General features: G+C 62.2%; 1 protein-coding gene and 1 long non-coding RNA gene across 4 annotated transcripts; one reads left to right on the top strand and one right to left on the bottom strand.

Annotated features, from left to right (window-relative positions):
• Positions 1 to 4407: 4407 nt before the first annotated feature.
• LOC127486794 (uncharacterized) lies at positions 4408 to 7276 on the bottom strand. Of its 3 annotated transcripts, none has more exons than XR_007913388.3 (4): positions 7144 to 7276; positions 6566 to 6747; positions 6037 to 6152; positions 4408 to 5250 (listed from the first exon to the last, which is right to left on the bottom strand). It is a non-coding gene; the product is annotated as an uncharacterized LOC127486794 (long non-coding RNA). The 3 variants fall into 3 exon arrangements; XR_016236620.1 differs by having other exon boundaries at positions 5117 to 5250; positions 6566 to 6663; positions 7144 to 7257; XR_016236619.1 differs by lacking the exon at positions 6037 to 6152 and having other exon boundaries at positions 6566 to 6663; positions 7144 to 7257.
• A 36-nt stretch (positions 7277 to 7312) lies between these two features.
• LY6S (lymphocyte antigen 6 family member S) lies at positions 7313 to 11886 on the top strand. The gene is made up of 4 exons (XM_051831022.3): positions 7313 to 7428; positions 7645 to 7711; positions 10635 to 10751; positions 11329 to 11886. The coding sequence occupies exons 2-4, from the start codon at positions 7660 to 7662 to the stop codon at positions 11538 to 11540; spliced, it is 381 nt and encodes a 126-aa protein (XP_051686982.1). The 5' UTR covers positions 7313 to 7428; positions 7645 to 7659; the 3' UTR covers positions 11541 to 11886.
• The last annotated feature ends 543 nt before the right edge of the window (positions 11887 to 12429 follow it).

The following is a 12429-nucleotide window of genomic DNA, read 5'->3' as shown; positions in this document are numbered from 1 at the left end:
CAGACACAGCCCTGGGCCCCGCCTCCCCGGTGGCCAGAACCAGCTGCCCCGTGGGGGTGCCCACTCCTCTCTGAAGCAGGAGGGGCTCGGGGGTGGGCAGTGACTCGGTGCCCACCCAGAGGACGCTGGTGCCGGGTGGGCGTTTGGCTTGCGACGCCCACCTCCCGTGGGGGCAGTTCCTGAGTTATGAAAGGGGGGCGGCAGCAGCGGGGGACCCGGTCTTTGGGACGTGGACCAGCGGATGATGACCTCTCTTGCCCTCTGCCTTGCAAATAAACAAAAACAAAACTTCCAGCAAACCGGAGGCGGCGTGCTGCTTCCCTGGAGAGGCGGGGCTGGGAGCCAGCTCCGCACGGCTTGGCGGAGAGGAGGCCCTGGGAGTGCCCAGCCGAAGTACCCGCCGTCCGAGGAGGCCCCTCGACGTGCGTCATCTCAGCAGCCCAGCTGGCCCAGCGCAGCACGCCCGGCCTGGGCGCCCGACCACCGGCCCCGGCTCCGCCTCTCGGCGGCCGGAGCGGGACGGCTCCGGTGTGGGGCGGCGGGGACCGCAGCCGTCCGAGGGCCGCCTCCTCGCGGGTCCGCGGCGGGGAACCGAGGGAAGCAGGAGCCACACGGGAGTCACGCAGGCTTCCCGCAGCGGTGTGGGCGGCCAGACGCGGGGCCCAGAGCGGGCTCGGACCGGCGCCGGCCGCCCGCACAGGGAGCGAAGCGGGCTGGTCCGCGTCTTCTTCCGCGGTCCCGTGCGGTGGCCCGCGTGGCCCGAATTCCCAAGGCATCCAGCTGTGACTGTCCTCTGCAGTGGTTCCTGCGCCATCTGCTGGAGACTCCTGGTCGGCGACCGGCGTCCGCCACAGCTGTGCCCCTCTGGTGGGGGGAGCCTGGCCCCAGCAAGACCGAAGTGTTTATTTGAAAGGCAGAGTTTCGCAGAGAGGAAGACAGACAGATCATCCATCGCTGCTTCATTCCCCAAATGGATGCAACGGCTGGGACTGGGCCAGGCCAAAGCCGGGAGCCTGCAGTTCAATGGGGTCTCCCACGTGGGTGCGGGGGCCCAAGCACCTGGGCCATCCCTAGGCTGCCTCCCTAGGCCATCAGCAGGGAGCTGCACCGGAAGTGCGGCAGCCAGGACTTGAACCAGCGCCGTGTGGGATGCCGGCGTCGCAGGCAGCGGCCCAGCCCGCCACAGCGGGGCCCTGGAGGCTTTCTTTTGAGCTGTGTGGCGTGGCCGTCTGCTGGCCACAGCTCCATCAGCCTGTTGACCACAGGAGCACAGCACACAGGTACCACGGAAGCTCAGCACATGGCATACAGGTACCACGGAAGCTTGGTGCACGGCACACGGGTACCACGGGAGCTTGGTGCATGGCACACGGGTACCACGGAAACTCAGCACACGGGATACAGGTACCACAGGAGCTCAGCACATGGCATACGGGTACCACGGAAACTCAGTACACAGCACACGGGTACCACGGGAGCTCAGCACATGGCATACGGGTACCACGGGAGCTTGGTGCACGGCACACAGGTGCCACGGAAGCTCAGCACACGGGACACAGGTACCACGGAAACTCAGTACACAGCACACAGGTACCACGGGAGCTCAGCACATGGCACACGGGTACCACAGGAGCTCAGTACACAGTACACGGGTACCACGGGAGCTCAGCACATAGCATACAGGTACCACGGGAGCTTGGTGCATGGCACACAGGTACCACGAAAACTAAGCACACAGCACACAGGTACCACGGGAGCTCAGTACACAGCACACGGGTACCACGGGAACTCAGCACATGGCACACGGGTACCACAGGAGCTCAGTACACAGTACACGGGTACCACGGGAGCTCAGCACACAGTACACAGGCACCACGGGAGCTCAGCACACACGGGTACCACGGGAGCTCAGTACACAGTACACAGGTACCACAGGAGCTCAGCACACAGTACACGGGTACCACGGGAGCTCAGTACACAGTACACGGGTACCACGGGAGCTCAGTACACAGTACACGGGTACCACGGGAGCTCAGCACACAGTACACGGGTACCACGGGAGCTCAGTACACAGTACACAGGTACCACGGGAGCTCAGTACACAGTACACGGGTACCACGGGAGCTCAGCACACAGCACACGGGTACCACGGGAGCTCAGCACACAGTACACGGGTACCACGGGAGCTCAGCACACAGTACACGGGTACCACGGGAGCTCAGTACACAGTACACAGGTACCACGGGAGCTCAGTACACAGTACACGGGTACCACGGGAGCTCAGCACACAGTACACGGGTACCACGGGAGCTCAGCACACAGCACACGGGTACCACGGGAGCTCAGTACACAGTACACGGGTACCACGGGAGCTCAGGGCACAGCACACAGGTACCACGGAAACTCAGTACACAGTACACAGGTACCACGGGAGCTCAGCACACAGTACACAGGTACCACGGGAGCTCAGTACACAGTACACAGGTACCACGGGAGCTCGGTACACGGCACACACGGGTACCACGGGAGGTCAGCACACAGTACACAGGTACCACGGGAGCTCAGTACACAGCACACAGGTACCACGGGAGCTCAGCACACGGCACACGGGTACCACGGGAGGTCAGCACACACAGGTACCACGGGAGCTCGGCACACACGGGTACCACGGGAGCTCGGTACAGAGCGGTTGCACATCTGTCCCTTTCTTTCACGTCTGTGCGCCACGTGCTTGGGAAGCTCCTGTGAGCAAATCTCCAGCTGGCTTGCTCTCCTCTTCCCTTGTCCACACCAAGCGCCCAGCGCCTGTGTCCACTCCAAGGCACCCTTTGTGGTCCTGCTGGTTAAGCGATCGCTCTGACACCAGCACCCCGTAGCAGCGTGCTGGTTCGAGTCAGGCTGATTTGCTTCCGATCCATTCCCTGCTGAGGGCCTGGGAAAGCAGGAAGATGCCCAAGTGCCTGGGCCCCTGTGCTCGTGTGGGAGACCTGGAGGAAGCTCCTGGCTCCTGGCTTCAGCCTGGCTCCAACCGACTGTTGCAGTTATTTAGGGAGTGAACCAGCAGACGGGCGATCTCTCTCTCTCTCTCTCTCTCTCTCTCTCTCTCTCTCATCTCTCTTTGACGTCTATCTGTCACTCTCCCTTCCAAATAAATAAGTTTTCAAGGCGGCCTTCATTTCCACCCTGGGTCCCGGCACCTTCTCGCTGCAGAGCCCTGGCGCCTGCTCCCTCCATGGTCATCACGGCTGCTCTGAATCCCGGGCCTGGAACGTCCAGCTTCCCCCTGCTGTGGGTCCTGCTTCAGAATCTGGTTTTGCTCGCTTCTCGCTTGTAGCCGGTGCCATGGGCTGGCCCCGGCTGGGCTGGGTCGGAGTGCTTGTGTGCACGTGAGAAAGCACTCAAGGATGCAGCAGAGAAGCGAGATCCGTGCAGAGCAAAGCCAGCGGGGAGTGTGCCGCCATCGCGGGGCCCAGGGCTGCTCCAGCACCTGCAGGCATGGGGCGGTGTCCGGGCAGGGCTTTGCTGAGCGCTCAAGGGCTGGGGTGCCGCCCCTCTCCTCGCTCTCCTTCGGAAGCCTCGAAGCCTCGGAAGATTGGCGCAGGTGTGGGATGGGCAATGTTATTATTGAAACGGTAACTTTGTTATAGCGACCTGAAGAGTGCCAGGGGAGGGGAGGGGACGCAGCTGCGGCGACGCTGGCTCTTCGCGGGCGACGTGGCTGAGGCTTCAGTTCCCACCCCGGAAGGGGATGGAGGCAAGGGTGCAGGGAAGGGGTGTGGCCTGCCTCAGCCTGGTGTGACGCCTCAGCTCCTCCCTGCAGTGCCAGCCGGCAGCCGCTGTATCTCTTTGGTCTGCACCACGGGCCACCATTTGGTCTCCCGCCTGCCACGGGATGCAGCCACACCACGTGGCGACACCACCGGCTCCCTGACGAGTGTGGCGCCTGCCCCTCCACGAATCACTGCAAGCCCTGGCTCTGGGGGAGGCACGCCTGCCCTCTTTCACGCGCACAACATTGAGCTCATTCCCCCACCGGCCCTGAGCTGCGCGTGTGGCGCCCAGGCTGCCCTGGTTCACTCCCAGGCGGCTCCCAGGCCACCCGCCCTCCCTGCTGTGTGCTGGCCGCAGGGACAGTGGACAAAGGGAAGGCATCTCCGAGGACTGCCAGTCCCAGGTCCCCAAAAACCGTCCCACAGGCGGGCACCGTGTTGTCTAGGTCACTGCTACCTGGACATCAGGATGGGAGAGGGGTGTGGCAGCCCCCAGAGGCTGGGTTGTGGTCTCCCGGCCCCGGCCCCGGCCCCGGCCCCCTGGCCAGCTGGCTGACCTTGCCCGTCAGCGTCCTGGGTGCCCGGCACTGTCCCAGCTGGCCTGGGGCACAGGGATGCCCTCCTGTCTTCAGGATTCCCTTTGTAAAAGATTTATTTTTTATTTACTTGAAAGGCAGAGAGAGAGAGAGAGAGAGAGAGAGAATCTTCCATCTGCTGGTTCACTCCCCAGATGACTGCAATGGCCAGGGCTGGGCCAGGCTGAAACCAGGAGTCAGGAGCTTCTTCCGGGTCTCCTACACAGGTGCAGGGGCCCAAGCACTTGGTCCATCCTCCACTGCTCTCCCAGGCCATTAGCAGGGAGCTGGATGGGAGGTGGAGCAGCCGGGACTCGAACCGGTGCCCATATGGGAGGCTGGCGTTGCAGGCGGTGGTTTTGCCTGCCATGCCAGCGCCGACCCTTCAGTCTTCCTTTAGTTAGGGTCCATGATTTCCGCTGTGGTCCCCGTGCTGGGAGCCTGGAGGCAGTGCCGTGGGGGGAGGTGGTAGCCCCTGGAAGAGGCGGGGCTGAGGGCAGGGGCCCTGAGCCGGGGTGGTTCCCTTGAGAGCGGGTGTTATGGGACAGTGGGCCTGGCCCCTGCCCTGACCTGTGACCCCCCTCGCAGGTGCTCTCGCCACCGGGAAGCCCGAGGCAGAGGCCAGGACCCCTCCTCTGTATTAAGCGCCAGCTGCGGGCGTCTGTTTTGCCAACGGGCGCAGACAGCCGGCCAGCTCTTGGAACACGGTGGGGACGCTTTCCAGTGAGCCCCGTGTCCACGTTTCCTCGAGGACGCTTCCGCGCGCGGCGTGTTCTGCGCGGAAATCCCCACGCGTTGCCGTCCTTGTCTCCCCGGCCGCGGTCGCCGCGCGCCCTCTGCCGGCGGCGCGGGCTCTGCGCCCTCCTGGCTGAGCCGGCTCTGCTCCTGCAAACTTCGGCCACCTCCTGGTGTAGCCAAATTTTTAATTTTTAATAACTTTTTGGGCTCTTTGTAATAACAGCTTAAAACACACATTGTGCAGCTATACAGAAATGTCTCCTTTACTGGCTTCAGGCCGACCTAACCCTGGCTGTTGTGGCCATTAGAATGAACCAGCAAATGAATATTCTCTCCCTCTCCTCCTCCCCTTCCCTCCCTCCCCTTCCCTCCCTCCCCCTCCCTCTCTCTCCCTCCCTCTCCTTCTCCCTCTATCCCCTCCCCCTTCCTCTCTCCCCCTCCCTCCCCCTCCCTCCCTCTCCCTCTCCCTTTCTCCCCCTCCCTGTCTTCCTCTCCCTCTCTCCCTCTCCCCCCTTTCTCCCCCTCCCTCTTCCTCTCTCCCTCTCTCTTTCCCCCATCTCTCCATCTTCTCCTCCACTCCCCTCCTCCTCTCTCCTTCCCTCTTGCTCTCCCCTCCCCCACTCTTCTCCTGCCCCATAACTCTCCCTTTTAAATAAATAGGTAAATAGATAAATAAATAATCCTTTAAAAATGTTCTGTTCCTCTTGGGAATAAGGTAAGTGGCTCTGTCTTTAATGTTCCCCTTTACTTTCCAGTTGATACAGGATAGCTGTATACAATTCAATACAGGGATGCAGGGATATGTTATGGAACTCCTGGGGCAGGGTCATTAGCATGGCCCTCTCCTCCAAGGCCCATGGGCTCTCTGTGGGGCACCATCACTCCCCTCTCCTCGCCCAGCTGGCGACGGCCACCCTGCCCAGCAGGGCAGCCCAAGCATCAGAGGAAGGTACCTCTTTCTTTGATGGCACTTCGTTCTGCTGGGGTCTCACTCACAGTGTCTTGGCTTTCCATGGCTCAAATGCTCTCATGGGTTTTCAGCCAGACCAGGAAGCCTTAACGGCTGATTCTGAGGTCAGAGTGTTAAAGTGATTGTCATTCTATGAGTCGGCTGTGTGGCCTGCTCCCAGTGTTGGACATTCCCTCCTTCTTAATTCTATCTATTGTTATTAGCAGACCCTTAATCTTATCCATATGATCTCTATAACACTTAAGCTGCTATTTTTACCACTTCAGTTTAAGAGGATTTGGGGTTCCATGGCAAGTTTTTAAACTGTGCCCTTAGAAGGAAGTCTATAGGAATACATGCAGAACTACACAGCTTTGCAGTTACAGACTTCCTACATTCCACAGTCAGAACTGGCATCATGGTGACTTCCCACCGTGCCCGCCTCCCACCCACACTCCCACCCCACCCCTGCCCTTTCTTATTCTGACTTTTATTTTTTACTAAGGTCAATTTTCAATTAACTTTATACATACACTGTTAACTCAGCTGAAGACTGGATAACGAGACGATGGGATATGTACACCACAAAATCCGGTCATGGGCAACAACATGGAGGAAACTGGAAAACCTTCTGAGAGAAACAAGCCGGTCCTGACGGGACAAACGCCACGTCTCCCCCTGACCTGCGGTCACGCACAGAGCTCCAAAAGGCAACCTGCAGAAGTGAGATTGACACCCACAGAAGCAACGACTATCTATCCAAGGCCAGCTGCCTTGGGACGCCTCTCTGCACCCCCTGCTTGGGCTCCGCGTGGGTCCCGGGCGGGCAGCAGGCTCGCTCTCGGTCCACCGGCCCGTTGGAATCGTCTTGGTGGGGAACCTGCCCCGGGCAGCACGAGGCCGACAGGCGGGGCCTCGCTCCTGGGCCTGCTCAGCTTGTGGCCCCGGCCGCCCCTTCCTGTTCACCTCTGCCCACCCCTCTGTGTCCCCTGGGTGCTCGACTCCCCCGCCCCACATTGTTTGCACTGTGATTTCTTCCGTCTGGTTACTACAGGGCTCACACACACAGTCTTTGAGTTACAACAGACCGTCACGAGCGGCTCCCACTTACCCTTGGTTATGTAAGAATATTCTAGACTTCTCCTCTCCAGGCCCCTTAGTTCACGTGTGAGTTTCCCAATGTCCCAAGTGCAGATGTGACGCTAGGGGCAGGGAACACGGCCAGCCCCTGTGTAGAGGGAAATGAGTTCACTTCTGGGAAATGAGAACTTAGCAGCCAGGGCTGTGTGGGTGCCAACGAGGGGTCAGGGGTGGGGCTGTCTTCCCATGCTCACACTTGCTTCCTGTAGGTATTTCTTCTGGGCCACTCACCCTGTAATCCGGCTGGAGAGAGGAGGTGAGGGCGGGCGGCTGGGGGAAGGGTGCCCAGGGAGGGGCGCAGGACCAGGGAGGGGGTGGGCAGGAGGATTCAGTGGGGAAGGGCCCGAGGGGTGGCAGTGGAGCAGGGAGCTAGACGCCTAGGTTCTTGTGTCTGGGACCCACGGAGCCCCCAGAAGGGAGGGGTGGCTGGGGGCTGCTGCGGGCCTCAGGGCTGTGTGCCCCCACCCCCCAGAAGGAGCAGTCCGCCATGAAGCCGTCTGCTGTGGTCCTGCTGCTGGCCTTGCTGTGCGCACAGAGAGGTGAGGGGTCTGCCTGAAGGAGAGGCTTCTGGGAAATCGCACCTCCTGGGGTCGCTGGTGCTGCCGCCCCATGGAGGGCTCGGCCGGGGCTGCCTCCTGGGCTCGGGGTGCACGTGGTGCTCATCTGTGCCGGCTGTGCCGCTGTGTCTGCTGCCGCTGCGTCCTGAGCCACGAGGGCAGGAAGGAGGCGCCTGGGCTGCGGCGATTGTAAGGTCAGCTGTGCCGGCCTCTCCGGCCAGCCAGGCTTTGCTGGGCTGTGCGCAGTGGGCGCAGGAGCTTCCGGAACTGTCACCTGCCCTGCAGCCGTGAGCCCTTTCCAGTGGCCCTGGCTTCGCCGCCTCCCCCTGCATTTCTGCGACCCTCCAGACACTCTGCCCACCCTCCTCTCCCCTCCGGACGGTCTGCCCACCCCTCCTCTCCTTTCTGGACACTGCCCACCCTCCTCTCCTCTCTGGTCAGTCTGCCCACTCCCCCTTCTCTCTGGACGGTCTGCCCACCCCCTCCTCTGTGGACACTCTGCCCACCCCCCTCCTCTCTGGATGATCTGCCCACCCCTCCGCTGCCCTCCAGATGGTCTGCCCACCCTCCTCTCCTCTCTGGTCAGTCTGCCCACCCCCCTTCTCTCTGGACACTCTGCCCACCCTCCTCCTTGGGCCTTCCTCGTCTTTGGGTCTCCCCGGGCCGCCTGGCTCAGCCCCCATGGTGTCTGTGCACAGCATAGCTGCCTCGGCCTCACACCCTCCCTTGCCCTGAGGACACCAACGCTCGACTGCCCGTCCACGGAGCCCCTTCCCGCAGTGGCACCTGAAGCCCACCAGCTCCAGCTCTCTCTGGGCATGCACTGAGACAGAATGGCTGCCCTGCTACCACCAGAGGCCACAGGAGTCGAGACAAAGCCCCACAGCGGGCTGCACTACGGAGGCCGGGCATGGCGGGAGGCTCACATCGTCTATTCTAGAGGGTCGCCCCTCACAGAGGCCCTCCCTAGCCCCCACACTCATTCACTCACTCACTCATCTGTCACCCATCCATCCACCCATCATCTACCCATCTACCCATCCATCCATCCACCCATCCATCATCCATCCACCCATCCATCCACTCATCATCCATCCATCCACCCATCCATCCACCCACCCACCCATCCATCCACCCATCATCTATCCATCCACCCATCCATCCACCCACCCATCCATCCATCCGCCCATCCACCCATCCATCCACCCATCCATCCATCCACCCACCCACCCGTCCATCCACCCACCCACCCATCCATCCATCCACCCACCCATCCATCATCCATCCATCCACCCGTCCATCCATCCACCCATCATCTATCCATCCACCCATCCATCCACTCATCATCTATCCATCCACCCATCCATCCACCCACCCATCCATCCATCCGCCCATCCACCCATCCATCCACCCATCCATCCATCCACCCATCCATCCACCCACCCGTCCATCCATCCATCCACCCATCCATCCACCCATCCATCCGCCCATCCACCCATCCACCCACCCATCCATCCATCCGCCCATCCACCCATCCATCCATCCACCCATCCATCCATCCGCCCACCCATCCATCCATCCACCCATCCATCCATCCGCCCATCCACCCATCCATCCACCCATCCATCCATCCACCCACCCACCCGTCCATCCACCCACCCATCCATCCATCCACCCACCCATCCATCATCCATCCATCCACCCGTCCATCCATTCACCCATCATCCATCTGTTACTGGAGAAATTGCAGGGTTCTTGTCTTCGCGCAAGAAAGAATTCAGGCGTGAGACAGAGTAGTGGGAGGTAAAATAGCAAGGTTTATTAGGCAAGGGACATCCGTAAGGACAGATGGGCACCTCTCCAGACAGAGCCTGAGAGACTGGGGCGGGGGGTGGGGAGTGAGGTTACATGGTTGAGTGGAGAGAGTACACCTGGCCAGACCAGGCGGGCGGCTCAGCAGAGAGGCAGAGGGCTGAGTGCGCAGTCCGGTTGAGGCCCAACAGGGGTTTTTAAGGAGATGGGTCTCTGTCTTCACACATCTCCTGAAACAAAGAATTTTATGGCTGTAAATATTAAGAAGCTCCTATCTGAGTTTTCCCCTTGAAGGTATCAGACAGGAGGAAGCCTAGCTGGCTCTGTCCTGGGTTCAGAGGAAGGGTGAGCAAGACCCCCCTGGAGAATGGGGATCCGGAGCAGAGTGTCTGAGATGCAGATACTGGGCTGCATCTGGGAGACTGTGGAAGATTGTCGGGCAGAAGGGGCGGGGACCCCCACCTGGCAGGTCACCAGGTAGGAGGGGCAGGGCAGGATGGGAACTGGGCTGTCCCTGAAACGTTATCGGGATGACTTTGAGATGCAGATGCAGATGCTGGATGTAGAAGTCTTCTCCGGAGGTCTTTGTCACACACACATAAGCTCATAACTGACTTCCTGCCTAACACATCCACCCATCATCCATCCACCCACCCATTCACCCACCCACCCATCCACCCATCATCCACCCAGCCACCCGTCCATCCATCACGCAGCCATCCACCCATCCATCCATGTTCCACCCATCCATCCACTTACCCATCCATCCACACATTCCTCATCAATGCATTCAACAGATGCATCGTGGTACCCACTGCCCAGGTGGCGACTGGGCAAGTACTCAGTTACCTCTCTGTGGCCCTTGGGTAGTGAGCAGGTGCTCTGGGGCTGGACTGGAACGTGGGGGCAGTGTCCAGCTCTTGCTACAGGGTGGCCCTGGGTGCTGGGCCCCTGCTGTCTCTCCTGGGGCCCGTGGAGGGGATGCTGGGAGGCATGGTGGGGGCCCCGCACCCGTGGGCATGCTGGGCTCACGCACATGCTGCGTGTGGCACCCAGGCGCCTGGTGGCCTGACCGGACCTTGACCTCTCTCAGCTCGTGGTCTGCGCTGCTACCAGTGCCTGGGGACCTCTGTCTCGAGCTCCTGTGGCCCGGCCTTGTGCCTCTATCCTGATGGGGTCTGCGTCACCCAGGAAGTGGTCACCACTGTGGGTGAGTCCGCGGGCAGGCCCAGGGCCGGGAGGAAGCCGTGCGCCTAGCGAGTCCCAGGGAGGGGGCTGGAGTGCGGCAGGTGGGGCGGGGCAGGGGGCTGCAGCTTCCAGAGCAGACCGCTGGGTGCCCCGCGTGGCCTTCGTGGCCACTGAGCGCCTTCCTGGTGCCCACTTCCCGGCAGCCCCCGTGGCTCCCGTCCCAGAGCCCCAGGGTCTTCCCTGCTCGATGACGGAGGGGACCGGCTGTGCGCGACGACCACGTTACTGCCTCTGGCGGCTGGAACTGCCAGCTAAAGGAATGACCCCGGCGTGGTGCAGTCAGCAGTTGGGCCACGGAGGGGGCCTGGGGACACGAGCAGCAGATGCGTCCCCAAGGCTGTGTCCAGCTGTCCTCCGGGCTCGCTGGCCAGCTGGGGCTGCGTGGCGAGACCTCAGCCCGAGGGCCTGACCGCCCTTCCTGCTGTGTCGCCGGTTTCCTGGGCGCCCTCAGCGTCCCCAGCCAGGCTCTTCCTCGACCGTCCAGGCCCTGCCCTGGGGCTCCCAGCTCCCTTGTGCCCACCTCCAACCCCTGTTTGCAGGGCTTCAGACCGTGAGAGAGGAGAACAAGTTCTGCCTTCCCCAATGCCCAAGGAACACCAGCGTCCCCGTGCAGATCCTGGACTTCACCTCCCGGCTGACCTGCTGCAAGGGGGACCTGTGCAACGCAGCGCCCCGGGCCGCGGACAGCGCCTGGACCCTGCCCTGGGGGCTTCTGTGCAGCCTGGGGTCTGTCCTCTGGGTCCTGTTCTGATGGCCCTGCCCGTCCCCTTCCTTCTCCCGGCCCTCTGCCCTTAGCCTGCAGCCACGAGAGGATGGGCTCTGAGCCGGGGGAGGGGGCGCTCAGTACAGGGCCTGGGGAGGGGCTTGGCTGCGGAGTCTCTGCTAGGCCCCCTCCCCCCACTTTCTCACCCAGGGGATCCTCCTTCCCTCCCACAGGATCCTAGTGAGACCGCAGGGCGGGGTGGAAGCCAGGCTCTGTCCACCAGCCCACAGTGGGCCAGAACCCCCTCCTCCCCTGCAGTGGGCCACCTCTGTCTACACCTGGCACCCCTCCCCCCCAGCTCCTCCCCCAAGGCCAATAAACCGGGCTTCCTGCAGTGCTGGGCGCTCAGTTTCGTCTTTGTGTTCTGAGGTCCGCCCCCTGGGGAAGGAGAGCGCTGGTGCTGGGCAGGCAGGCGCCCTGGGTGGCAGGTGCGCCGCCATGCCCAGCCCCAGCGGAGCTGCTGTCCTGGCACTGCGCGCCGCCTGCCCCGAGCTGGGCGCCTGAAGCCAGGAAGCCAGCCTCCTTCCGCCTCGCTCCGGCCCAGGATTTACTCAGCTGACAGCCACACATCTCTCAGCGTGGGGGCCAGCAACGCCCTGGAGTCTCCCAGTCCGCAGCCTGAGGTGCGGGCCGCCCGTCTGGGTCTCCATCCGCCCCTCTGTGTCTCCTCCGCCTGCGTGCCGAAGGGGTCCGCGCACGCATCAGCGCGCCAGCGGGGCCGGGAAAGTGGGAAATCCAAGGGCAGAGGCCCGCTCACCGTGGAGCTTGTCTCGGTCCTGGGCTGGGCAGCCGGACCCGGGTGGACACACACGACTGTGCAAGGCACACAGGAGCAGGCGTCACCGCAGTGCCTGTGTGTGTGGGGGTGTCTCAGCAG

Source organism: Oryctolagus cuniculus, chromosome 6 (assembly GCF_051225735.1).
Source record: "Oryctolagus cuniculus isolate XC-2025 breed Fujian yellow rabbit chromosome 6, ASM5122573v1, whole genome shotgun sequence".
In the NCBI taxonomy this organism is placed as follows: domain Eukaryota; kingdom Metazoa; phylum Chordata; class Mammalia; order Lagomorpha; family Leporidae; genus Oryctolagus; species Oryctolagus cuniculus.
The sequence above is the reverse complement of the archived record's forward strand: the minus strand, read 5'-3'. Positions and strand labels throughout refer to the sequence as shown.